Source organism: Nicotiana tabacum, chromosome 16 (assembly GCF_000715075.1).
Source record: "Nicotiana tabacum cultivar K326 chromosome 16, ASM71507v2, whole genome shotgun sequence".
Taxonomy (NCBI): Eukaryota; Viridiplantae; Streptophyta; class Magnoliopsida; order Solanales; family Solanaceae; genus Nicotiana; species Nicotiana tabacum.
Window position 1 is genome coordinate 155171062 of NC_134095.1, and position 27691 is coordinate 155198752.

At 36.6% G+C, this 27691-nt stretch overlaps 1 protein-coding gene and 1 long non-coding RNA gene across 4 annotated transcripts; both read left to right on the top strand.

Annotated features, from left to right (window-relative positions):
* Positions 1–6544: 6544 nt before the first annotated feature.
* On the top strand, positions 6545–10862 carry LOC107769019 (uncharacterized). Its single transcript, XM_016588193.2, has 3 exons — positions 6545–6745; positions 8649–9656; positions 9934–10862. The coding sequence occupies exons 2-3, from the start codon at positions 8667–8669 to the stop codon at positions 10483–10485; spliced, it is 1542 nt and encodes a 513-aa protein (XP_016443679.1). The 5' UTR covers positions 6545–6745; positions 8649–8666; the 3' UTR covers positions 10486–10862.
* Positions 10863–13392: 2530 nt separating this feature from the next.
* LOC107769020 (uncharacterized) lies at positions 13393–25278 on the top strand. Of its 3 annotated transcripts, none has more exons than XR_012700375.1 (3): positions 13393–13777; positions 16489–22922; positions 24950–25278. It is a non-coding gene; the product is annotated as an uncharacterized LOC107769020 (long non-coding RNA). The 3 variants fall into 3 exon arrangements; XR_012700376.1 differs by having other exon boundaries at positions 13394–13777; positions 20315–22922; XR_001644293.2 differs by lacking the exon at positions 13393–13777 and having other exon boundaries at positions 13784–22922.
* Positions 25279–27691: the final 2413 nt, after the last annotated feature.

Genomic DNA, 27691 nt, shown 5'->3' on the forward strand with positions numbered 1-27691 from the left:
TTAAAATGGGGAATTTGAGTTTTTATGAAAGTTGAAAGAAAATCATGTGTTTGAGGCTTGATCCTATGTATATGATGTTATTTTGGCGATTTGATCGCACGAGTAAGTCCGTAAGATGTTTTTAAGGTTGTGTGCATATTTGGTTTGGAGCCTCGAGGGCTCGGGTGAGTTTTGAATGGGGCCCGGGAGGTCTTGGACTTAGAAAAAAAAATATACAGGTTTAGATGTTGCAGGCCCAGCGCGACCGCGACCATTTCCGCGCGGTCCGCGCTGGCAGCCATGCGGCCACGGTGCTTTTCTGTGCGGTCCGCGTGGTGGGGTTCAGAGGGTCGACCAGCGCGGCCGCGCATCAAATCAGTGCGGTCAGTGCTGGGTGGGTTCAGAAAGAGCCCACTTCTCCCCTCCCTCGGCGCGGCCGCGGTGCATTTCTGTGCGGTCCGCGCCAGCCCCAGAAAAATGTATAAATTCGGGATTTTTAGTCATTTTTCCACTTTTCAAAATCCCAAAACCTAAGAGGCGATTTTCCAAACCACTTTTCTTCTTCAAAACGATTGGTAAGTGATTTCTAACTTAATTTCTTTATTCCTTAATATCTTTTAACATAATTTCAACTTCAAATCAAAGATTTTCATGGGGAAAATTGGGTGTTTTCGGTAGAACCTAGGTTTTCTACAAATTGAGAAGTTGTACCTCAATTTGGGGTCCGATTTAAAAACAAATCATATATTTGGATTCATGGAGGAATGGGTAACCGGGTTTGGTCCGAACCTCGAGTTTCGACCATGTGGGTCCGAGGGTATTTTTGACCTTTTTGGGAAAAACCTTAAAAAAATAATCTATTTTCATGCATTGGGGATGATTCATTTAGTAATTATTAATGTGATTAAGTAACTTATGACTAGATTCGAGCGGATTGGTGGTGGAATCAAGAGGTAAAGTTGTACTAGAAGCGTGAGTTGAGTTTGGAGCATTCGAGGTAAGTGTTTGTTCTAACTTTGGCTTGAGGGAATAGGATTAGGATGATATTTGCTACTTGCTAATGTGGAGTACGGTGTATAGGCATGGTGACGATTATCTATGCACCGGAGTCTAGCATGACCGTGAGTCTTGATTGCTTTTAATTCGAATAATGTAACACAAGCTCCTTGTTTATTTGATAAGTTTCATATAATGTGAATGGTTGAGGAAGAATGATTTAAAAGGAGAATGTGTTGTGAACACTCCCTTGCCGGGATGTGTAGACTGATATATATATATATTCTCCCTTGTCGGTATATTTTGGGTTGTTAGCTGTACCCTTGCCGGGTTAAAGGTATTGAGTTGTTATTCTTCCCTGAAGGGGTCTACTATATGAAGTCAGATATTATATATGTTATTATGGGATCGTGTGGCACGCCGTCCACTTGGTTATTGGCCTCTGTTGCCGGTGACATATTGTGCACTGTGATAAAGATGAATTGGGATCGTGTGGCACGCCGTCCATTTATATATATGATATTATGGGATCGTGTGGCATGCCGTCCACTGGGTTATTGGCCTCTGTTGCTGGTGACATATTGTGCACTGTGATAAAGATGAATTGGGATCGTGTGGCACGCCATCCACTTATATATATGATATTATGGGATCGTGTGGCACGCCGTCCACTTATATATGATATTATGGGATCGTGTGGCACGCCGTCCACTTATATATGATATTATGGGATCGTGTGGCACGCCATCCACTTATATATATATATATATATATATATATATATATATATATATATATATATATATACATCATGAGAACCAGAGTCTCTTCTGCTTATTTCCGATATTTCATTTTTTTATCTGTTACTCCCCGATAGCATGTCCCCTCCCAGTTTTACTTTGTATTATCTTGTTATTGTTTCCTTGCACGTGTTGTATATATATATATATCTGTATATATATCTGTACAGGTTAATTGTGGTAGGTACTGTCTAGCCTCGTCACTACTTCGCCAGGGTTAGGCCAGGCACTTACCAACACATGGGGTCGGTTGTGCTGATGCTACACTTTGTGCATTTTTGGTGCATAGATCAGGGAGCAGCTTACGGACCGCAGCAGTAGGACTTCTGGGAGTTATCTTCAGTCCAGGGACTCTCGAGGTAGCCTAGCTGGCGTTCGCAGGCCGAAGTCCCTTTCCATGTTTTTCTTTGTTTGTTTATCTTGTATCAGACAAACATGATGTATTTTCCCTTCAGACATTGATTGTAGTATTCTGTAGTAGTCCGTGAGCTAGTGACACCAGACCTTGGGTAGTGATGTGTATTAAACTTCCGCACTTTGGTTTTCAGTTGCTTTAGATTTAAAGTCTTTCGCTTAGATTTTGTCTCGTTATTATATTGTTTGAAAGAAAGCAGGAAAAGTGTTTTAAATATTTGGCTTGCCTAGCTCCGATAGTAGGCGCCATCACGACACCCGATAATGGGAAATCCGGATCGTGACAAGTGCAAAAGTTGGAAAAAGATGGCCATCACATGCTTGGAAAAAACAATTGGGCAAAAGGGGCAATCTTGGAAAATTTCATATGATGGGCATGCCCTTTTGGTGGATGCGGTTAGTTTTGTGATAAAATTTAACGGAGGAATGATTGTTGCAACACTTTAAATAATATGGGGATAATTTTTGTTTAGTGGGATAAAACAAGAATGTACTCTCACTTTGTGTCATACTTTAAGGATGATTTTTGCCAAAAACTCTAACGAAGATTATTTAGGCCTATCCTTTCTTAAGTCGCTAAGATGGAGTTTGTTCAAAATCCAAGAAACCTAATAAAAACATTTCTTGGAGAAAACATAAAATATTTTGAACTAATTTTTCAAATTAATGCGACAATATCGCGGTTTGTAACAGCTGCATTTTTTGTCTACTGGTATCTTATTGTTGGCATAATATCAGTCATAAAACGTAATCACACTTCAAACTTATATTCTTTTACTTATAACTGTGCGAGGGAGGATTAGGTGAAAACCAAATGTAAGACTCTAGAAATAACATAAGAAAAATAAATTATTAAATGTGTGATGTTTTCTCAAGATTTAATAATCAAATAAAATGGAAAAGAGTATTAAAAAGAATTATGATGTTTCTTCACCTCGTTTAAGTGTGGCACGAGAAAGAACACAATTGAAAGCATTGTTTTGTGAGAAGATTTAAGTTACATATATACACTTACATGATTAATATTTTTTACACTAGTAATTCAGTTTCATTTGTGATAGCACATCAGTCACCCATTTTTATTAAAATAACATTTAATGTTTATTATAAAGATTTATTTATAATTAACTTATAATTGATTAAATTGTGTAAATATTTTTTACCGAGGATAGACAAATAAAATTTCAAATTGTGTGCACAATATGATAACACCATGCACTTTCATCTTTTCGAGGTTGCGTAAAAGAGTTTTTTTTTTTTTTTCTATTTGCTTAAACGAGATGGCATTAAATAATCTAAAGAGTAAATTTTGTTTTTTGTTTTTACTACACGAGGACAGTAACATTATGCCACTGGTGCTTCAATTTTTCTACTTATAGTGATCTTCATTTGTCTTAAGAGTCACATCCGAATAATTCGAAGAAATCAGTGTGAGTTTATTTACAGAGTCGGTGAAAAAAGGATAACAAAATATGGAGAGGAAAATTTCTGGTCTTTTGTTTTGCCTTCTCATTTTGTTCGCCTCACGTAAGTCTTTTCTTTTCGCCTTTCTTTTTTATATGAACTGATATTTAGGAACAGATAGAGGAGCAATGCTTATAATCGATCTTAGTTTAAAATGCTTATAATCTTTCGATTTTTAGCTCGATTTAAAGACTAAATTTTGATCACACCTTTGGATATCTAACACTTCTAATAGAAGAATTTACGTATAGCTTTATTTTTCAGTTTAAGTTCCGGACACTAACAATGATAGATTTTGAGTTTAAATGATATATACATGGTCAATAAATAGAATTTTTTACACTATCAGGTCACCCCAAAAGATATTTATAGGTAAATCACCTTAAAATGTAACATGATGATGTAAATTATATACAATAACGGTGTATATAACTTAAACTTTAAATTTTTTACACAATATGCATGGTAAATAATTGACTATAATAACATATAACTCTTCATAATAAATTTGATACGATAACAAGAAAAATAGAGTAACAACCATCTATAACTGGTTAAACGTCTGAACTGATAATGTAAAATTTCAGTATACTGTCCGTGTATAAAATTTAAATATATGGTTGCAGAAATGGCAATCCCACGAGTGGAGGGAAGAGTGTGCATCTCGCAAAGCCATAAGTACAAAGGGCCTTGCCTGGGTGACCATAACTGCGCTGAAGTGTGCCGTGGCGAAGGCTTCACCGGCGGGGACTGCATTGGCTGGCAAAGGAAGTGCTTTTGCACTAGGTCTTGTTAATTAATTAAGTGCCATTTTCATGACTCTTAATTAATTAGTTCACTAATCCTTCTCTGCCTTTTGTTTTTGGGAATAAAAAGTTGTAGGTGTTTCAGTGGGCATTATATTTATGGTGTTTGCATTGTAGCGTTCTTAGGGTTTATTTTATTTTGTACGATGATAACATGAGTTGAGCTTAAACAGATTAGTGGGGATTTATGTAGCCAATCTCAATTTATTTGGGACTGAGGCATAGTTATTATTATAGGATTAGTGAGGATTTATATAGCCGATCTCAACTTTGTTTGAATTTGAGGCATACTTATTATTATTGCATTGTACCGTTATTCATTAACTAATTCAAGGACTCTTTCTTTATTTCATTACTTTCAAACAAACAAATAAAAGAAGGACCGTACTAATTAACCTACTAATGGTTGTAGTATGTTAGCACTGTCTTTATTGTATGTTTACGATAAAGATCGGACAATGATCTCACTTTCCTCCTCATATTCAGTTTGACTTATGTTCATTCGCTCTGCGAGCGGAGTGGTATACCGAAAAAAAGCGACTACCAAAGCAGGGCTCGACAAAATTGAAAGTATCATAGTACGTCGTCCTTCCGTGAAATGAAACATTTATGCTGGAGCAAGAACTAGCATGAAAGTCGATCTATTACGACCAATGTGGTTGTTCCTATTTCATTTTCTTCTTCCAAGCCCTTCTTAGAAAGCACTCACTGGAACTCAAATAAGACCTTCTTTTGGTCGAGTGACTTCGTTCCTGGTTTTCCTATTCCCTTCGCTTTCCCAGCCGCTGCCTCTGAGGCCCAAGTACTTTTTTCGTTTGATCAAATGATTGATTTAGATTTGAAATTCCTCGATTTCTCATTTAAGTTACTATTGCCTCTTTTATTACTAGCTTGGGAATGATATTTGCATATTTATAGAGGCGTAACAACAAACATAGAGCCCGAGATTGTTCGGTTTACTTTTACTTGTCCACTTTAGACTTTTCACGTCTCTTATGAAATAATAATTGTAGTATATATCTTATCATATAACCCCTAATAACGATAGCATTTCAAAAAGTTCTGGAAAATAAATTTGGAAATAAATAATTAATGTTAAGGGTAAAACAAAAAAAAAGTTGTCTTTCTCTTGATTTGGCAATATGGACAAGTAAAAGCGAAAATATATTTTTAGTATAGTAGACAATTAATTGGCATTATGGACAAGTAAAAGCGAAAATGTATTTTTAATATAGTAAACAATTAAAAATAAATGGAGGGAATATATATTATCATTAAAAGTAATAAAATATATTTTCGAAGAATTGATTAACATAGAACCTCTTAGTATTTGCAATGGTATCGCATTAACTGCAAAATAGGAAGGTTGAAAAAAAATAACAAATTGAGGGTGCATTAACAAGGACGACCATTGGGTAAAAAAAAAAAGGAATTTAATTCTTCCAAAGGTAACGGTGGAGTTGAGAAAATGGATATGGAGAACGAAGGAAAACCAAATACATGTTAGAAAACGACTATTATCGACCATGGTTTATTAGTGTATAATATCAGAGATTTTCATTTTTACTTAATTACAATGACTGAATATTCAGATGATGTGGACGGAGGGCATAGGCGGAGTATGTGTTCTGATTCGGTTCTAAATTTATTATTTGTACATATTTAATAAATTTTTAATATACTCATATTATTTTGTACAATTGTTATTGAGATCGCCAAACCTACATTCAGCCTTACTAAAGAAATTTGACATTAATAATATATTGAAAAGTTCTTTTTTTTTGGGAAAAAAGGTCCAAATTTATCCATCTACTTTCAAATATTATCTACATATAACCTTCGTTATACTATTCGGCCGAATAGGGATTAAATTTGGCCGAATAGTATAACGGGTGTTAAATGTAGACAATATTCGAAAGTTGGGGGGTAAATTTGGACATTTTCCCTTCTAAGAAACTTGAGGGCTCTCTACTTTTCACATTAACGGTTATAGCTAACTGAATGAAAACAACAGGCGAAAACAAAAGCACACGATCCACAAGATTTGGAGGTATTCAAATGTTATTCCTGAATTCTTTTATCATCTTTTTTTTTTGTTCCAATAAAATTTGTTGTCATTACTTCACATTTTTAATGCCTTTATGTTTGCATTTTAGCTTTTCATGAAAGTAATTTGAGCTCATTTTTGGAATCTGGATGGCTATTTATATAGGTATGAATTGATACCAATTTAATGGATTCCAAGATTTTCACGTCCGATCCAATCTTACAAACGAAAGGCTAGAGGTGATCTCTTTGTTCCTTTCTCTCTATGTGATTGTCACTTCCTATCGCGTGATATTGTAGTCAGTGGCGAAACTAGGAATTTCCTTAAGGTTGTTCAAACCTGAAAGAAGTCGGAAAAAAAATTTCCGACAAAGGTTGTTTAATATATGATATATTAACAGAGGCGGACGTAAGATTTGAAGGTCGTGGGTGCACTTTTGGATTGCATATAGGGTGCCCACTAGTAATATATCACTATTTTCTAAAGATATATATACACATAGAATTTTTGCCAAACTTTACGGGTGACGGTGACCCCTATTTGTATAGCATAGGTCCGCCTCTGAATATATACCTCTAAACCTAATATTTCACCTAATGTACGCAGTATAATTTTTCGACGAAGAGTGTGCAATTGTCACACTTTAAGATATGTAGCTTCGCCCCTGATTGTCCATTACAAATGTTATTTTAGTTTTATGACTTTTTAATAGGAGATTAGCCAAAAATAAGACAGGAGATATTAGAAATAACACGGGATAACTCTGTGTGGACATTTTCTTTTAAGGAGATCATTACCTCCTTCCTTTATGTGCTAGAATAGATGGCTTGATTTAAATGGCGTGATTTTTTTAATGCTTAGTTTGTGATTATTTACAAAATTTTGATGGTGTGGCGTTGGATTCTTTGGTTTATTATGTCTAAACTTGGAAATGCTCAATGTGGATTAATATTTGGTAGTAGAGGCTGATCCAAGATTTAAATTTAATGGGTTCAGCTTTTAAGATTTTCAGAATTGCAGTCACTGTACTGTTAGAATTATAGGTTCAAATCTAATATTATTGAAATTATTATAGTAGGTTTTTACATCTAAATTTATACTTCGTGTCGAAAATTATGGGTTCAGTTGAACCTGTAGCCGAAAGGCTACCTTCGCCCTTGTTGTGTACCACAATTGACAATACTAGTATCACTTTTCTTTCATCTAATGGAGGTAAAATTAATATTCTCACCATGATAAATACCTGAGCAAAGATGTGATGCAATCATAGACGGACCCAGAATTTGAAAGTTACGGGTGCACTTTTGGATTCAACCAAAATCTGATTTGAATATGGGGTGCTCACTACTAATATATCACTATTTTCTAAAGACATACATGTATACATGGAATTTTTGCTGAACTTTACGGGTGCCGATGACCCCCTCTGTATTGCATATGTCCGCCTCTGGATGCAATTGCCTGATTTGAGTTTAAGGAAAATGATTAAAAGGGGAAGAAAACATTGAAGTTCCCATCAAAGAAAACTCTCATATAGCCGTAGCACCGGTTTGGAAGCAAAGGTAGAGCCGGAGTTAAATTTGATGGGTTCAATTTTTATACTTGTTAGCAGTGACCAAATGGTACTTTTGAAATTATGAACTATTTGTTGAAGTTTTAGTGGTTTTGTGCCATTTTAGTTTTATGGCTTATATTTCATCATTCAATTCAGTTATAGCATTTTGTGTATTGCAGCTTTGAGTATTTATCTCAGTTATTTTTCTGTTGGATTAGCCAGTCCATAGCTAGCACTTTCCTTATATTCATTTTCAGTATCTGTGGTTAGTTATCTACCAGCCAAAATCACCTTGTCATGCTTTTGAAGTCTTATTTTTGTTTATGGGGTTTACTTATGTTCATTTTTAGAATCTGTAATATTAGAAGGGAGTCTTGGCGTAACTGATAAATTTGCTGTCATGTGGACAAGAGGTCATGGGTTTGAGCCGTGGAAACAACCTCTTGCATTAATGTAGGGTAAGATTGCGTACAATAGACCATTGCGGTCCGGCCCTTCCCCGGACCCTGCGCAGCAGAGTTTAGTGCACCGAGCTGCCCTTTTTAGTATCTGTAATATTAATCATAAAATGTCATTTGTGACTGCAGTTTACCGTCTCATTGAACATGTCGGGAGCTTCTTTGGACACGGATCATCCTACAGATGAAGGGAAAATCAAAACAGCAGCACTTGAAGACGTGAAATTGGAGGAGGAAGTCAAATCAGCGACAATTGAGGAAGTGAAAGAGGACGGTCCACTCTTCCAATGTAATCTATGTGATGCAGAAATGGTTCAGAAGGTAGCGGACGAATTCCTTCCAGGATTAGCCTCAGCCTGTATTGACAACACGACTGGCGGTCTATTGAATAGCCCCGCTTCTGTTGCTGTTAATATTAGAAGAGAAATGGTGGACTATCTTGTCCGGAGAAGCGAGATGTTTGTTGCTGAATCTGTTGTCTTAGAAGGTGACGCGGTTACTGAAGTACTGTCGGATAATCCTCATGATATTATATCAGATTTTATTGATGATTTTGGGCAGTCTAAGAGGAATTTTTTCAGCAGAGTATCAGCATGGTTGCTAAGTGAAAGGAGAGAGGAAAGGATAGACGATTTCGTACAAGAAATGGAAGTAAACGGCTTTTGGTTGATGGAAAGGCGGATAGCAGTGGCGCAAACATTGATAAGGAATATTGACTTTAAGGGCAATTACCACTGCAATATGAAGTTTAAATCTGAAGAAGAGGTTTCAGAACATATCGCCATGTGCAGTTTCAGGGAATTGAACTGTGAAAATGAGGGATGTAATGCGCGATTTAGTGCAGCTCAGTTGGAACTGCACGACTCGACTTGTCCTTTTAAAACACTTCAATGTGAGCAGAAATGCCCGGAAACGCTCATGAGGCGCGAAATGGACAGGCATTGTATAACTGTATGTCCAATGAAACTTGTTAACTGCCCTTTCTATCCAGTAGGATGTGTATCTACTATTCCTCAATGCACAACGGACCAACATCGTCTCGAGAATCTGCAGTCGCACTTAATCTGCATCTTAAAACTTATTCACAAGGATGCATCTTTTGAGGCTTTGAAGAAAAGGACTGAACAATTGTTGGAGGTCAGTTATTTTACTGCTGCTTATCTTTGGAACTTAAATCTTCAACGACGCGTAGGAAATGTATAGCTCTTAACGTGGTTGTCAGACCTCTCTATAACAATATCACTATATAACAACCATTCACTATAAAAGCCAAGTTTCTTTTGGAAACAATTTCTGTGCTATGTTATAATATATGTTCTCTATAACAACACTTCGCTATAACAACCAAACAATTCTAGAACAAACGAGGCTGTTATAGAGAGGTTTGACTGTATCTTCTTTTCTTCAAAAACAGGCATCGTCACCTGGACGGCTGGCAACTGCTCGTGATGCAAGATCATTAACTGTCGCGATCAAGAGTATTGACACAAAGCTCGGACCCTTAGAAGTTGAAGAAGATACAGAGGTCAATGCCGAGGGTGCTGAGTTGAACGACGAAAAAGAAGACATCACTGATCTATCTACCAAGAAAAATTGTTCTATGGACTTGTCTCATAATGAAGAGCGGTCTTCTGACTTATCAAAGAGTCAGAATGATTCCACAGCTTCACACAACAAAATAGAGTCAATTGTCAATCCAGAGAATGTCGTGGAACCGACAGTTCAAATGGATTCATCAACTAATGAACACTGTGAGAATGCAGTTAAAAATAGGAGCCCGGGACCTCTAACAGAAAATAAGGTCTCGAAATCACCTGAAAAAAGTGGAGAGTCTCTGAGCACATCCAAAGAACATCAAGATTTCACAACTTCAGCACACAAATTAGAGTCATCCAAAAGTAAAGAGACTCCCAAATCGCCCAAGAAGCATCAGGTCGTACCAGCTTTTGAAGACAAAAAAGAGTGACGCGCCAAAACTAAGGACTTCGCGGAACAAATGAATCTCAGGCAGTGATCAACAATATATTGGCACCTGACTAAGGAAGATTTAAGAGAATCATTGTTGGAAAAGGAAAAGAGCCAAACGGTCCCCTATTAAGAGTGAATGCATGTGTAGCAACCAAATGAAGTAAAGAGAACACAGATTTTCTAAGTGGAAGACTGAGCACCTTCAAAAATAGAAGGTTATTTATTGACAGATATAAAAATTTTCTTGTATAGTTGATAACTAGCTAGTTTTTTGCTTGCTTATTCATTTTCGCATGAGCGTAATTTCATCTTTCCTTCTTTTGTACAAGACAGATTTATGTTTTTTCATTGGCATTCATTTTACTTCCACTCCAATCAAATGCATACCCCTTTTTTCATTCTAGTGAATTTTCTAACACTGCTACTTTGCTATTGCCAATTGGTACATTTTATTTCTCATTATCTGCTGAAAGTGATATCTCCCCTGATAGCTTTACCTAAATACAACTGCATCATTTTGGTGATGTACATACAATGATGTAAAAACTATACACCTATCTTTGTCGAACAATATAACTCTCAAGGCAGGATTGACTAGAAATAGTATACATTGTGCATATTGAGCCATCAACTGGTCAACAAGCACCAAAGCTGCCATTGCTTCCACCATTGGAACAGCCAGAGACGGACCTACCTTTAGGATAGGAGGGTCACCGCCCCCGGTAATTTAGGAAAAAATGTATGTACATATATGTATATATCTTAAATAATAGGTATATATTTTAATTGGTACTCTAAAACTCAAAACTTGGCAGCTGCATTGGTCGATTTGGGGCGGCATAACTTGACCTTTCGTGTGCTGTCTGGGTTTGATTCCCACTCCAACATTTGCTCAAATTTTTATTCGATAGTGGTGCCCCCGCCACTTTTAAATCCTGTGGGATCCAGCCCCATGTTTTAAGGAAGATGTCTTCTTCCTTTGGTAAATTGCCAAAGTTTGCAGATATGGCCAACCGGCCAAATATCTTTCACACTTTAAACATTGAAATTTTTGGTGCTTGCTTGAGTCACTGCTTATATCAGCAAGCCAATTTTCCCCCCATAAATAGGGAAGCATTTCATCAGTTGTATATACACCAAAATCTCAAACAATATATCTGAGTGAGAGAGAGAGCAAGGTATTCCATAGACTATAAGAAAATAGTCTGTGAAGAAAAATAGAGCGTGAGAGATATTGTAGTAAGGTGAAAAAGCAAAGAGGGGCAGCTGTGAGCACGTGATTTTTGCCCTATATGAATTACTCCCATAAATTCAAAACAAAATAATTTCTTTTCATTATTTGCAATTTTTGTGGATTTTGTGGCATTTTCTGATAATGATTTGCATTGGTCTGTGCATTTTTATTTTTGTTTAATTAATGAATAATACAAAAATATGCTGCATCTGCATTTAGGATTTAATTTTACATTTTTTTAGATTAATTAGTAAATTAGTTTGTTTTATAAGATATGAAAATCACAAAAATAGTTCATTTTGCATTTTAACTCTTTAATTTTGAATTTTATAGTTTTCTCTAAATTTAGGATTTAATTAATTATTGTAAATACTATGATGAGTGATTAATCTAATTGGGTAGGTTAATTTGGTTTTAAAAATTAATTTAGGTTTTATTTTAATTTGAAAAGAAAAAGGATTTGAAATTGAAAAAAAAAGAAAAGAATTTCAATAGGAAGTCTGTTTGGGCCATTTTTATTTAAAATTCCCTAGGCCTAAACAAAGAACACATCCAAACCATGCCCATACCCGACCCACAACCCTTCTGTCCCTAAAACTCAAGAAACGATGTAGTACAAGCGTGAAACTACGTCGTTTCGAGTTCATTAAACCTCAACAAATCATGGTCGTTCGTCTCGTTGTATCCAACGACCCAAAGCATTTCATCATTTTCGTTTAAAATTGTCCTAAAACCTATAGAGACAGTTCAGTTCGAACAGGCCCCTCCTCTCTGTTTACCTCTCTCATCTCTCTCACAGAAACCCTACCCGCCGCCCCTAATTCCACCACCTTAACCTGGCGGCGCCCCCACCTTTCCCCACCAAATCAACACCCTAGTGCCTCCTCGACCTCCTCTTCCCAAGTTTGTGACCAGCTCCCCTCGAATCTGTTTGGAACTCGTCGAATGTTGAATCTGAAACCCGAGCTTTTAAAGCCAAACCCAAACCCGTACATGCAGAGTTGTTCCATGATAAAAAAAAAGTACTTGACGTCATTTAGGAGTCCCAAACCCCAGGTTCGAGTTTCAGTTGGTGAGTCCGTCCTTCATTTCTTGGTCCACCTCTCCTCCTTTTTTGGTCGATTCAATTAAAACTCTGTTAATTGTGCTGTTTGAGAGTTGGTTGTGTTCTTGTGCTCTCCGTTAACTTTTGTTTTCCCAAATTGATTTCTTTAACTACTTTTGATCCATTAAGCACGACTTTGTTAGTATTGTAGACATGTGATTTTTGATCATCTCCAAGATTTTTTATATTTTAGCACGTAAATATTTAATTTAGGCCTAATATAGCTATTTCAACTCATTTTTACTCTTTTACTTTATTTTATTACAAGAAAAATCAAAATTACAAAAATTGTTCCATTAATGTTTTGTAATCATTTTTAATCTTGAAAATACAAAAAAAAATAGTTTAGTTTAACGGTCAGTCTAATTTTAACATTTGTTTTACTTAAGTAGGACTAATTAATAAATGAGATCGTATTTTAATCTCGTTCGCGAGGAAAGAATAAACTTGGGCTCGAGCAACTCATCTTTAGGCCTAATTTTTGGACCTAATCTATAATTACCAAGCCCAATTTCCTAGGCCTATACCCCTAACCTAATCCCTATCCCTATATAATAGTATCTATCACCTAATACCAAAAGGAATCCGCCGTTTTCCATCAGCTCTAAGGAGCTCCCCATAACCCCATTCTGAAAAAGAACAACAAAAGTAATCATGGCTTCTTCATTTTTCATTTCTCAAAAAAAAAAAAAAAACACCACAGAACCCCTCCCTTTGAAGAAACTCTAGCCTTCTTCCTCCTCACCCCTCACTCACGCCATTTCCACAAAAAGACCATGATTTTCGAAATTCAAAAATCCCAGATTTGGGAATTCAAAAGCTAAAGCTATCGAAAAAAAAGAAAGGAGACCGATGGAATTGCTGTTCGCTACTGCTCTGTTGTCCCTGTCCCATTGATTCACCTGTTCAGCCTTTATCTGGTTATTTTGGGATATTTACTTGGCCGTTGAGGTATGACTTTGATTTCATTCATGTAACTCGTTTGATTGGATGATGTAATGCTTAAATCTCATTTTTATAGGTTCTGTTTGTGTGAAAGCTACTTGTGATTTGCATTATGTTTAATATTAAGCTTGAGGAAATTAACTTGTGCGTTCTTCCTCTTTACGGATATTGGCTATTTCATTATCTTTTCTTTTATATGTTGTTCTATGAGAATGCTAATTTGTGTAGTTATTAAATGGTAGTAAGTCTTCTACGTTGAAAATAGCTAGATCTTAATGGGTTATGTTTTTGTTTTATTAATATTTTATTATTTTACTTTATGAGTCGTTCTAGTTGGAATTGGAAAATTGATATGGTAGAGTTAAGTTCATATATGTCTTGTTAGCGATTTATTTAGTATTAATGGGTTTGGGATTAACTGTAGATGAAATGTTTCAGTAAAGTAAGTAGAGAAGTTGCTTTCCTTCTTCATTGGACAATAATGAGAATGAATCATTTTAAGTTAAGTTGGTCCTACTTGTAGCTAGTTTATTTTTCATGTCTTTAAATAATTATACTTTAAAATAATAGGAACATTATCAAGCCCTTAACACAAAAATAAATATCCACAATCTTATAGCCTTCACAATAATCTCAAAGATTAGGAAAATAATTCAAGTGCGTAGTTGCTTTAGGCGCGCTATTTAAATTAATTTCCTTAAACTCGGGTGTGCATTTCATGTGACCCAAATCCAAATCTCAACAACGTTAACTAAAATGTGTCGTGGACCGCGGGTCCATTTCATGTGGCGTAGTTCAAAGACGTGTTTTAGATAACGTTGAATCTTTTTAAAATTAATTAAAAGTAGTTCATAATTTAAAATTATACCATAGGCTAAAACATGTTTTAAGATCAGATAATATGCCAATTATGATAGTTTAAGCGACCGTGCTAGAACCACGAAATCCGGGGGTGCCTAACACCTTCCCCGGGTTAACAAAATTCCTTACTCAGAATTTCTAGTTCGCAGACTTCAAAAGGAAAGTCGAAATCTTCCTCGATTTGGGATTTAAAAATAAACCGGTGATTTGGGACACCAAAAAACAAACTATCCCAAGTGGCGACTCTGAACAAAAAATGAATAATTAATCCCATTTCGAATAATGTCACTTAAATTGAAAAAACTCCCTTATACTACCTTCGGGTGTGTAAAAAGGAGGTGTGACAGCTCTGGCGACTCTGCTGGGGATCGAACCCAGAATCTCTAGTTCAGGGTTCAAGAATTCGAGCTTAGATGAATTGTTATAGTTGGCTTTATTCATTATCTGATTTTGTTACATGTTTGGACCTAATGGACTAAGTGTTGCTTTTACCGCTTTGATATTCTATGAACTGTATATAAATTGCTACGAAACCCTTCCTCTCTCTAAGTCTTCTAAATCATGGAGGAGTGTGCACTTCGTGTGACTTCTCTTCTGTTAGAGTCATATCCCAAATTTTAGAACGAGGTTCGGACAAGTTGCAAAGCCGGTGAAGCTTCTTTTTTCCCGGTACGTTGCCCCACCTCGGCTCAAGTTGTCCGCTCGGGTAAGCCAAGTCTAGAACAAATAAACCCAGGTTTTTAAACCTAGTATAACATAGCCTCATGCCGGATCCCTAGTAGGAACGCTTGTTTGCATCATGTACATTTTGACTTTGGAGACTCAACATAGGGGTTGGGTCCGTCTAGGACATGTGTACCCAAAAATCAAAAGACCATCTTGATGCATCTTACGTGCTACTTGCGTATCTGTTTGTTTCGGCTTGCATGTTGACTGGCTTCTAGAATAGGGAAAGAAAATGAAAAAAAGAAAATAAAAAAAAGAGGAGAAATAAGAAAAAAGAAACAAAAAGTGAGAGGTAGGTATTTAGAAAATTCTGAAAATCTGGAAAAAAAAGTCATTTCAAAACGAGCCAAAATTTTCAAGTGTCATGTTTTCCTGTTCCGTCAAAACTGGGCGAACTACGCGGGCCTGATTCTCACAGGATGTGAGATACGTAGGCAAACCTCATCGGTTCCGGCCCATAATTTTCAAAAAATCCAAAAATATTTTCCTTTACTTCCTCTCTAGAAAAGTCTTTTTTTTGGGAACCCAATTTTTAAAAAATCCAAAAATAGTTTCCATTACTTGCTTCTTTAGAAAGCCTTTCTTTTAGACCCTAATTGTTTTTAAAAAAATATACAAAAATATTTTCTTTTAATTTCTTCCAAAAATCCAAAAATATTTTCATTCTTCTTTCAAAATTGAAAAGAAAATTCAAAATTCAAAAATATTTTTTTTGGAAGCATTTCTTTCATAAATTCAAAATAAAATTCCAAAAAATATTTTCTTTCTTCTTTAGAAGTTTTTCTTTCAAAATTCCAGGAAAAATTCGAAAAAGAAAATCTTTCTTCTTTAGAAGTCTTTCTTTGCAAAAATGCTGAAGTAAAATCAAAATCGAAAAATGTTCCCTTTCTTCTCTATAAGTCTTTCTTTCGAAAAATAAAATAGAAAATTCAAAAAAAAAATTTAGTTTATTTACTTTATTCATGATCTTCCCGAACTACGCAAGATCTGATTCATGTTTCCACATGATACATAGGCAACCCACATCAGGTTCGATCACCATTAAAAAGAAATGAAAAAAAAGAAAAAATGTTTATAATAATAAGGACTGACTGAGTCCATTCTAACATGTTTTGTTTTGAATTATGAAGAAAGTTGAGGTGGTCGGTTTGTGGTAAGCGGACAACACAAGATCCAAGGAAAAATGATAGCTGACATCGAAGCTGTTACAAGTGCTCAAGAGACTCAGGGTTAGAGGGTTCGACAAGAGTCTACTGTGTTTGAGGAAAATAGAATACTGAAACAACAAATGACCAAAATGTGTCAAGCATGGGCCAATGGCCAAGGGCAGCTTTGTCATGAGTCAGAATTTGCTACACAGCAAGAGCAGTACCACTCTCCTGAGTACCACTCGTACTCGTTTGATCTTCCTGCAAATATTGAGAAGCTTGCCCGAAAGATGGTACAGGAAGAAATGACCCAAAGAGTGAAAAGCTTAGAACAACGGTTGAAAAACATGCAAGGGTTGGCAGGTCAAAAGAGTGTTGCCTTCAAAGATCTATGTATGTTCCCCGATGTCCACTTGCCGCCTGGTTTCAAGACTCCCAAATTTGAAAAGTATGATGGACATGGAGATCCCATAGCCCACCTAAAAAGGTATTGCAATCAACTGAGAGGTGCGGGAAGAAATGAAGAATTGTTGATGGCTTATTTTAGGGAAAGCCTTACGGGAGTAGCCCCCGAATGGTTTATGGATCAAGACACGTTTCACTGGTATGTCTGGGATGACATGGCATAGGCCTTTGTCAAACAGTTCCAATACAACATTGACATTGCCCCAGACCGCAATTCCCTTTCAAACTTGAAGACGAAACCATCTGAAAGTTTCAAGGAATATGCCATTAAATGGAGAGAGCAAGCAGCTAGAGTTAAGCCACCCATGGACGACCACGAGCTAATCACTGTCTTCCTTCACGCTTAAGAGCCAGATTATTTTCAAAACATGATGTCCGTAGTAGGCAAATCCTTCTCGGAAGCAATCAAAATGGGAGAAATGGTAGAGAATAGTCTTAAGACAGGCAAAATTATAAGTCAAGCAGTTTTTATAGCCGCAACTCAGGCTGTCCGGGTTGAGTCTGATAATTTTAGCGACACAAATGAGAAGGTTGAAGAAATTATGATGACATCAGGGTTGATAAGAGGTCCCAGGAGAACATATCGAAGGTATGAGCAACCTCCTCAAGTTTTCCATGACTCCCCTGAGCAGTATTATCCACCTCAAAACCCACAATACTCTGTCGCTCCGCATCAGTATGTTGTCCAGCCACCAAAACACCCCAGAAGGCGAGCACGAGCATCACAAAATCTCCACCAGCTTCCACAAAATTTTCAGGTACCCTATAACCCACATCCAAGCCAGAGGTATAGAGAGGAACAAAAATCGAAAGATAATTTTACACCAATAGGAGAGTCCTATGCAAGCTTGTTTGAGAAATTAAAGCATTATGACATGATTGCACCTATTCCTCCAAATCATATGGACCCACGTGCAAAAATCTTTGACCCTTCTAAAAGGTGTGAATACCATTCCAATGCCCAGGGGCACAATGTTGAAATCTGTCGGGATTTGAAAAGAGAAATAGAAAGGATGATCCAAGAAAACCTAATTGTGATCCAAGACTGTGACACCCAGAATATCGCACAGAATCCTTTACCCGCACATGATGATGTACACTTTGTGGGGATGACGCGTGGTGACAGGGAGTATGAGAATCCTCTTGGGAATTTGCTAACTGAAATTAATGATTTTGAAATTGGAAGGCTCTGCTGATTCTGATGAGCAAATTTGTGGCTAAATATCAAGCCTAGTAATTGAAAAGTCATTCCCTCCTCACTAGGAAGGAATCTTGGTAGCTTGTTTTGATGTTTTTCTATTATCTGGGTTATTTCAGGGTTGTGATCTAGATTTTATTTGTTTTATTGAGTCAAATCCTTCTATCCCTCCATTCTATTTGTGTGAGTCTTGTCTGTCTGTTCTGTTGCTATTTTCATTATTCGGGTTATTTTAGGGTTGTAACTTGTATTTTAGGTTGCTTGTTTAGTTGTAAAACCCTTTCATCCTTTACTCAATAAAATACAATTTGTCCTTTTGTGTCATTCTGTTCCTAGTTCTTTTCTTGCTAGTTCTAATGACATGACATGCATGGGGAAATTTTGGCCAGATCTTAGGAACTGATTTAATCTAGAATTGGATAACTAAAAAAATACTTTTGAGGATGAATAAAGAGTTGGAATACTTTGGAACTAAGGTCGAGTAAAATTCACCTTCAAAGCATTGTGAAGATCGGGCTTGAGGATGTTTAATCAATTGATGTTTGTTGGAAAGTTTGGCACTAAGGGATGAGAACTGTCTTGTGACCACGACACACCAAGAAGACAAACATGTTCGTCAATGCTGTGATCGCGAAAAGATACCATGTTTGATGTTCTTGAGGTTGGGAGGCCCTTTTTCTGCTACCCAAATACTTCATATCCTTTGCCACCCCTTTTAAGCATGTGTTATTTTTCTTTGACTACCCTCTTTTGGAATCAAGTTTATTGTAAAAAAAAAAATCCATGTCCCAAGAGTACAAACTGGGGCAATTCTTAGAAAGTTCAGAAAAAAAAAGAATTATCAAAGGTCCATGCCCTCAAAAATAGAAGCTGGGGCAAACAAAAAAAAGAAAAAAAAAGAAAAAAGGAAAAGAGAAACAGAAAGAAAGATGAAAAATAGTTTAGGTCAGATGTTTGAACTACGTTAGACCTGATTCCTTTAAAATAAGGATACGTAGGCAGCCTCACGATTCAGTCCAACCAAATAAGAATTTAGAAGAAAAAGAAAAAAAATAGAAAAAATAAAAAAATCCAAAAACCCCCAGCATCTGAAACTGGGGCAAAGATTTAATTTCATTTTTGAAGAGTCAATTTCAAGAGTTGTAAGTCTGCAACCCCTCATTTTGAGTTTATTTTGAGCCTTTATGCCGACCTTTCTTTCCAACCCTATTCAAAAACCTTCCAAATAAAGACCTCCCAATATGCCTTCAAGAATGCCAAGAGACGCATGCAATGAGCGATAGTTGTCATACAACGTAGAACATCGTCGAGTTGCTCGCAAAAAAAAGGGAAAGAAAAAGAAAAATGAGAGTCTTATTAGTGAAAACCTTCACGGGCACAGTAAGACGACGGTAAGTAGAGATGAATAAATGAGAGAGGCTTGTTGGTGAAAATTTCTCGGGGCACCATTAGTCGAAAGTAAGTCGTGAAGCTGATGCAAAGGATTGGCATGGATAGGCCTGACTTCAAAGATCATAAGAATGGTAAAAGTGAAGATTTGGTCAGTTTGATAGATCGGCTGTTAAGTCCAAAATGCATGTCATGATCATTAAGGCTAGTTATTGAAAAAAAAGAAAAAAACATTCTTCCTTCCGTCTTTCCGACAGGGGCATTTCTTGTTAATACTTATTTTTTTTGCACCATTGTGTCCTTCACTCTGAGTCAGTCCTTGTCAAAACAAGCAAGAAAAGATCTCAAAACCGCTACCAGCTTTTCAGTTGCACAAAGTGAATTTGGCCAGCACACTCAGTTATTACTGTCAACATGCCTTGAGGATTCATGCAAAGGCTCCCCCTAAAGACTCTTGTCAGCCTACTTGGCGCAAGTAAATATAACTGGTGATTCTCTCCGACAGACAAATTTTTCAAAAGCAAGAAGTCATTCAAGATATCGGAAAATGTCACCTAAGCAAAGATCTTCAATTGGGATAAGGTTGTTTGAGATGCAAATACAAATGGTACTGGTGTGAAACAATCAGAGTTAGTGCAGAACAAAAGTCTTTTGAGACCGACTCAAGCTGATTGAGCAGAAGCCAACTGCCCAAGACTCAAGGCCACAAACCGACCACCATTTTCAAACTGACAAATTTTTCTTTGTATGAAACAGGAACAAAGCGGTGCAAGGAAAGTGATTCAAAAAGAAGAAAATGAAAAAAACAACAAAAAAAGAGAAGAAAAAGAAAAGACGAGAAGAGCCGACAAAGGGAAGTTTCTCAAATCTTTGCCTTTATTTGTCTTGCTATTGTGCATAAAATCTTGACATTGATCTTCACATTTTTCCTCCTAGGATAAAAATTCCTAGTCTGATGAATTTTCCTCCCAATATAAATCTTAGTCTGATGAATTTTTCTCCTAAAATAGAAAACCTAGTCTGATGAATTTTGTCCTAGGATATAAATCTTAGTCTGACGAATCTTTCTCCTAAGATAACAAATTAGAAGACCTAGTCTGATGACTTTTCTCCTAGGATAAAAATCTTAGTTTGATGAATTTTTCTCCTAAGATAGAAGACCTAATCTGATGAACTTTCTCCTAGGATCAAAATCTTAGTCTGATGAATCTTTCTCCTAAGATAAGAAAAGAGACCTAGTCTGATGAATTTTCTCCTAGGATTAACGTCTTAGTCTGATGAATCTTTCTCCTAAGATAAGAAAAGAGACCTAGTCTGACGAACTTTCTCCTAGGGTAAACGTCTTAGTCGGATGAATCTTTCTCCTAAGATAAGAAAAGAGACCTAGTCTGACGAACTTTCTCCTAGGGTAAACGTCTTAGTCGGATGAATCTTTCTCCTAAGATAGAAAACCTAGTCTGACGAATTTTCTCCTAGGATATTTTGAAAAAAAGAAGTCTGAATTTGCAAAAAGAGAGGGGTCAATTTTTATTTTTCTTAAGTTATCAATGTTTAGTTTTCTTGAAATCAGGGGTCCCCCTGGAAATTAGGGTCAGTCTTTACTTTAGTCAAGCTTAGTTTATAGTTTTCTGCAAGCTCAATCACTTTTAGGAGACGTACATCCTAGTATAGTCTTTAGTTTACTCATCATCGCATCAATAGTATAAGTGGTTTACAATACTGCTAACAACTCACAAATCTTCCTAGTGCAAACTGGGGCAGAAAATTTTATTTGTTTTGTTGGTTTTGATTGCAGGCACCCACATGGAAAACAAGGGAACACAGAAAGTTTCAGCAATCAGGCGCCCACCTGGAGAACAAGGGAAAACGGTTCCAGTTTCGAAGGAAGACAGGTCAAGTTCAGCAATCAGGAGCTCACCTAGAGAACAAGGGAAGATAGTTCAAGTTTCAAGAAAAAGCAGTTTCGAAGGAAGACAGTTCAAGTTTCAAGGGAAAACAGTTCGAGTTTCAAGAGAAAACAGTTCAAGTTTCAAAGGAAGTCAGTTCAAGTTCAGCAATCAGGCGCCCACCTGGAAAAAAGGGAATTCAATTCAGAATGCAATTTAGGTCAGCAACAAAAGAAGCTCGCGTCAAGAATGTGAGTCAGCAGTCCGAGATGATCAACAGAAGTTTGTCACAATCCAGAACCAACCAAGACTCAAGATCAAATTTCAGAAGACTCATAGATTGGAATCTTGTAACTCGTAGCTGATAGGCGTAGTTAGTCTTTTTCATTTTTGATTTTGATATAATAACGGGACCGCAGACCGGAACCTCGATGGAACGACACCTCGACTGGCTCTCCACCTCGGCATACTCCATCATCTCACTCACTTCTGAACTACATGTGGCCTGATTCCTTTATAGCCAAGGATATGTAGGCAGCTCAGAGACCAGGGCTCGGTCAAATTCTCATTTCTCTTAATTTTTGGTCCCTGTAAATAAGGATCGGGTCAAAAAACCTGTCTAGTCGTTCTTTGTCTGAAAACTCTTTGCGTTTCCAGTCAAAGAGGGGCAGCTGTAGACATGCGATTTTTGATCCTCCCCAAGATGTTTTATATTTTAGCACGTAAATATTTAATTTAGGCCTAATATAGCTATTTTAACTCATTTTTACTCTTTTACTTTATTTTATTACAAGAAAAATCAAAAATATAAAAATTGTTCCATTAATATTTTGTAGTCATTTTTAATCTTGAAAATACAAAAAAAAAATAGTTTATTTTAACGGCCAGTCTAATTTAACATTTGTTTTACTTAAGTAGGACTAATTAATAAATGAGATCGTATTTTAATCTCGTTCGCAAGGAAAGAATAAAACTTGGGCTTGAGCAACCCATCTTTAGGCCTAATTTTTGGACCTAATCTATAATTACCAAGCCCATATTTTCTAGGTCCATACCCTAACCTAATCCCTACCCCTATATAATAGTATCTAACACCTAATACCAAAAGGAATCCGCCGTTTTCCATCAGCTCTAAGGAGCTCCCCATAACCCCATTCTGCAAAAAGAACAACAAAAGTAATCATGACTTCTTCATTTTTCATTTCTCAAAAAAAAAAAAAAACACCACAGAACCCCTTCTTTTGAAGAAACTCTAGCCTTCTTCCTCCTCACCCCTCACTCACGCCATTTCCACAAAAAGACCATGATTTTCGAAATTCAAAAATCCCAGATTTGGGAATTCAAAAGCTAAAGCTAGCGAAAAAAAAGAAAGGAGACCGATGGAATTGCTGTTCGCTACTGCTCTGTTGTCCCTGTCCTATTGATTCACATGTTCAGCCTTTATCTGATTATTTTGGGATATTTACTTGGCTGTTGAGGTATGACTTTAATTTCATTCATGTAACTAGTTTGATTGGATGATGTAATGCTTGAATCTCATTTTTATAGGTTCTGTTTGTTTGAAAGCTGCTTGTGATTTGCATTATGTTTAATATTAAGCTTGAGGAAATTAACTTGTGCGTTCTTCCTCTTTACGGATATTGGCTATTTCATTATCTTTTCTTTTATATGTTGTTCTATGAGAATGCTAATTTGTGTAGTTATTAAATGGTAGTAAGTCTTCTACGTTGAAAATAGCTAGATCTTAATGGGTTATGTTTTTGTTTTATTAATATTTTATTATTTTACTTTATGAGTCGTTCTAGTTGGAATTGGAAAATTGATATGGTAGAGTTAAGTTCATATATGTCTTGTTAGCGATTTATTTAGTATTAATGGGTTTGGGATTAACTGTAGATGAAATGTTTCAGTAAAGTAAGTAGAGAAGTTGCTTTCCTTCTTCATTGGACAATAATGAGAATGAATCATTTTAAGTTAAGTTGGTCCTACTTGTAGCTAGTTTATTTTTCATGTCTTTAAATAATTATACTTTACAATAATAGGAACATTATCAAGCCCTTAACACAAAAATAAACATCCACAATCTTATAGCCTTCACAATAATCTCAAAGATTAGGAAAATAATTCAAGTGCGTAGTTGCTTTAGGCGCGCTATTTAAATTAATTTCTTTAAACTCGGGTGTGCATTTCATGTGACCCAAATCCAAATCTCAACAACATTAAATAAAATGTGTCGTGGACCGCGGGTGCATTTCATGTGGCGTGGTCCAAGACGTGTTCTAGATCATGTTGAATCTTCCTAAAATTAATTAAAGACGGCTAATAAAATTATACCATAGGCTAAAACATGTTTTAAAATCAGATAATAGGCCAATTATGATAGTTTAAGCGACCGTGCTAGAACCACGGAATCCAGGGGTGCCTAACACCTTCCCCCGGGTTAACAGAATTCCTTACTCAGAATTTCTGGTTCGCAGACTTCAAAAGGAAAGTCGAAATCTTCCTCGATTTGGGATTTAAAAATAAACCGGTGACTTGGGACACCAAAAAACAAACCATCCCAAGTGGCGACTCTGAACAAAAAATGAATAATTAATCCCATTTCGATTAATGTCACTTAAATTGGAAAAACTCTCTTATACTACCTTCGTGTGTGTAAAAAGGAGGTGTGACAAGTATCTTTGTTTAATTATTCCAAACCCGCTTAGGGTTGATTTTGCTGTGTCAACCTTGTTATTAATGATCTTGTTACTTTTAATTCATAATTGTCAAGGTAATAGTCAGCGCAGAGTCAAATTGTTTACTCGTGTTGTTGGGGCTTTTTGGTCAGAATTTGAGTTTCTGAATGTTCATTGGGACTGATTTGGAACCAGCCTTGAGCTTTTGAGTCATTTCTGACCCAATTCAAGATGCCCGGTTGTTTTGCGCCCAAGTTTGTTTGGTTAGCAAGGTAATTAACAGGGTTTAAAAGGGTAAATTGAGAAATCTAGGTAAAGAATCTCTCTATAACTGAAATAGGAAGCTTCCCAGAAGCTGTCATTAGGACTTAACCGAAAATCTGATAGTTGCCTAGGGATATCTAAGCTATATTGCAAATGTAAAAAGGATCTAATTGCAAAAGTTGAATTCTTTTAGGCTGACCTAATGTCTTGCCTATAAAGGCATCAAGACTTGCTATTCAAGTCAGATTTCAAAGAAAAATACTCCTTGAGAAAAGCTAAAAGGGCAGAATACTTTTAGGTGTTGAAGTGCCTGCATTTCATTGTTAAAAAACCCATTAAATTTCTGCAGAATAGTTAAAAATTCATTCTAGCTGCATTTCTGGTTAAAAAAAATGGCTTGAGCTTTTGGTTTAAAGTTGATTTTGGACTTCCTTTACTGTTCCATTGAAAAAGCTTTTTGGTTGACTGTGGAAGATTTACTGTTTCATTGGTGTTGTTGGTTCTGGGCTGACCACTATTGCTTGCTGCCGATCTCTCAATCTCTTATTTCTTTTGCTTCCCAGGTACTTCCTTAGCCCATGAATAATGAGTGATTGTTGAACATGTGAATCGGGTGGAATACTAATTGAACGCAGGTTGCATTTGAACTTAGCTTCCCCTGTTCCTCCTACTACTTTAATCTTCTGTAGTAGATATGTAGTTTTAGATGTTATCTAAGCTATCACTTGCACATTTGATGCTGTGTATGTATGATTAATTGGACAATGTGTGCCATGGGATCACTGTAATAGATTGTCAATTATACCATAATCAATAGTGTAATAGTATGTCGTTTCACCTGCGGAATTGTTCTCTTAAAACCAGTTTGTGATTGATTGTTGAACTTACATAAGTTAGTTTGTTCTAGTTGTGCATTCCGATAGTATCCTGTTAGTATAAGGTTCTGGTACCTTTGATTAAGAATTTCAAATTCAATTTATTGTTTTGTTTAACTGCAGCAAGCTGTTAAATCATGATAGTCTTGGATATTTTTGGTTGACGCCATATTTTCCTTGTCATCAGTTTGGGGTTAGCATGGGCATGCAACAGGCAGTACATCGAGATGGGCCTCTTGGGCCTGTTATGCTACATTGCCGTTTCTTTGGCATATTCCTGGGCCCTTCATGTATTGTGTATCTAGTCGGGCCTGGCCTGTTTGAGGATATAAGGCTTGCTGTTGGCCTTAGTCTTATCAAATAGTCAAGGTATCAGTTTTTAATATCAGCCCACTAAGTATTAAGCTCATTGAACCTTAGCTTTAGAATAAAAGATGCGAACCTCTTTAGGTCTTCTAGTTAATTAGATCAGCCTTCTTTTCGAATCTAGAATTGAGGCATGCCAAGCCAAATAAAAATCTCAAATGCTTGGCCCTCGTTTAATTATTTTTCCTTAAAATACTTAGAATTCGAGGCGTGCCATTTAGCGAATTTTCATGGCCCTCGTAAAGTTAAAAACGCGTAGTTGCTTTAGGCGCGTTATTTTAATAATATTACTTTCCTAAACTCGGGCGTGCATTTCATGTGACCCAAATCCAAATCGTGATAGCATTGAATAAAATGTGTTTCGGATTGCGGGTGCATTTCATGTGGCGCGGTCCAAAGACATATTTTAGACGACGTTAAATTTTCTCTAAAATAAATAAAAGCAATTTTATGTTAAAATGCACGTAGGTGCAAAATGTTTTAAAATCAGATAATAGGCTAATTATAACAGTTGAGTGACCGTGCTAGAACCACAGAACTCGGGAATGCCTAACACCTTCTCTGGGTTAACAAAATTCCTTATCCGGATTTCTGGTGCGCGGACTGTTAAATAGAGTCAATTTTTTCCTCGATTCGGGATTTGAACCGGTGACTTGGGACACCATAAATCTCCCACGTGGCGACTCTGAATTTTTTAACAGTAAATCCCGTTTCGATTGTCCTTTAATTGGAAAAACTCCCTATATATACACCCTTATGGGGTGTAGGTAAAAAGGAGATGTGACAGCTCTGGCGACTCTACTGGGGATCGAACCCAGAATCTCTGGTTCAGGGTTCAAGAATTTGAGCTTAGAATAATTGTTATAGTTGGCTTTATCCATTATCTGATTTTGTTACATGATTTGGGCCTAATGTGCTAATTGGTTGCTTTTACCACTTTGATATTCCGTGAACTGTATATAAACTGTTGCGAAAGCCCTCTTCTCTCTAAGTCTTCTAAATCATGAAGAAGTGTGCACTTCGTGTGACTTTTTTTCTGTTAGAGTCATATTCCAAATTTAGAACGAGGTTCGGACAAGTTGCATAGCCGGTAAAGCTTCTGTATTTCCGGTACGCTGCCCTCCCTTCGACTCGATCTGTCCGCTCGGGTAAGCCAGGTCTAGAACAATAAACCCAAGTTTTGAACCTAGTACAACAAGACCTCATGCCGTATCCCTAGTAAGAACATTTGTTTGCATCATGTGCACTTGACTTAGGGGACTCAACACAGGGGTTGGGTCCGTCTAGGACAGGTATACCCCAAAAATTAAAAGACCATCCTGATGTATCTTATGTGCTACATGTTGCATTTATTCAAGGGTAAAAGGGTCATTTGGCAGACCAATAATAGCTGAGGGTAAATGAAGAAATGAAAAAAAAACAATGAAAAAAGAAAGAAGAAAGAAAAAAAAGAAAAAGAGAGGGAGAAGTGTGAGGATGAAGCGAGTAGAGCCCAATTATTTTGCAATTTTATCATTTTTCAAAAATCGAAAAAAAAAGAAAATCCAAAAATATTTTATATGTTTCATCATTTTTCGAAAAAAAGAGAAAAAATGTGTTTTCTATATGTCAGTTGTTTTTTTATTATTCTCGCCCGTATCCAATCTGCTCGAACTACGCATACCTGATTCTCGTCTTTCGGGACATGATACGTAGGCAACCCACATAGGGTCCGGTCTTCCTAGTGAATCTTAGGTTCTTGGCTTTGCGGGGTCATAGCCAAATTTTGCACTTCTAGCCACCTTTTGGCCAAATAAGCCATTTTGCAAAAATAGCCTCAATCATGTCTTGCATGTGTCTTAGGGAATGTTATTGTCTCACATAGTGCTAGTTCAAACTTTCTCACACAGGTGTGGATCTACTTAATGGAGTTTGAGCATGACAGACACCCCGTGACCATCCGGTCAGGATCGCTCAGTCAGGAGTTGCTTGAGGAGATTTGTTTCATTTTTAAGTTTTGAGTCTGTTCTTCATTTTATGTCGTCTTTTACTTTCTAATTTTGTATAGTAATGTCGAGTTTTTTT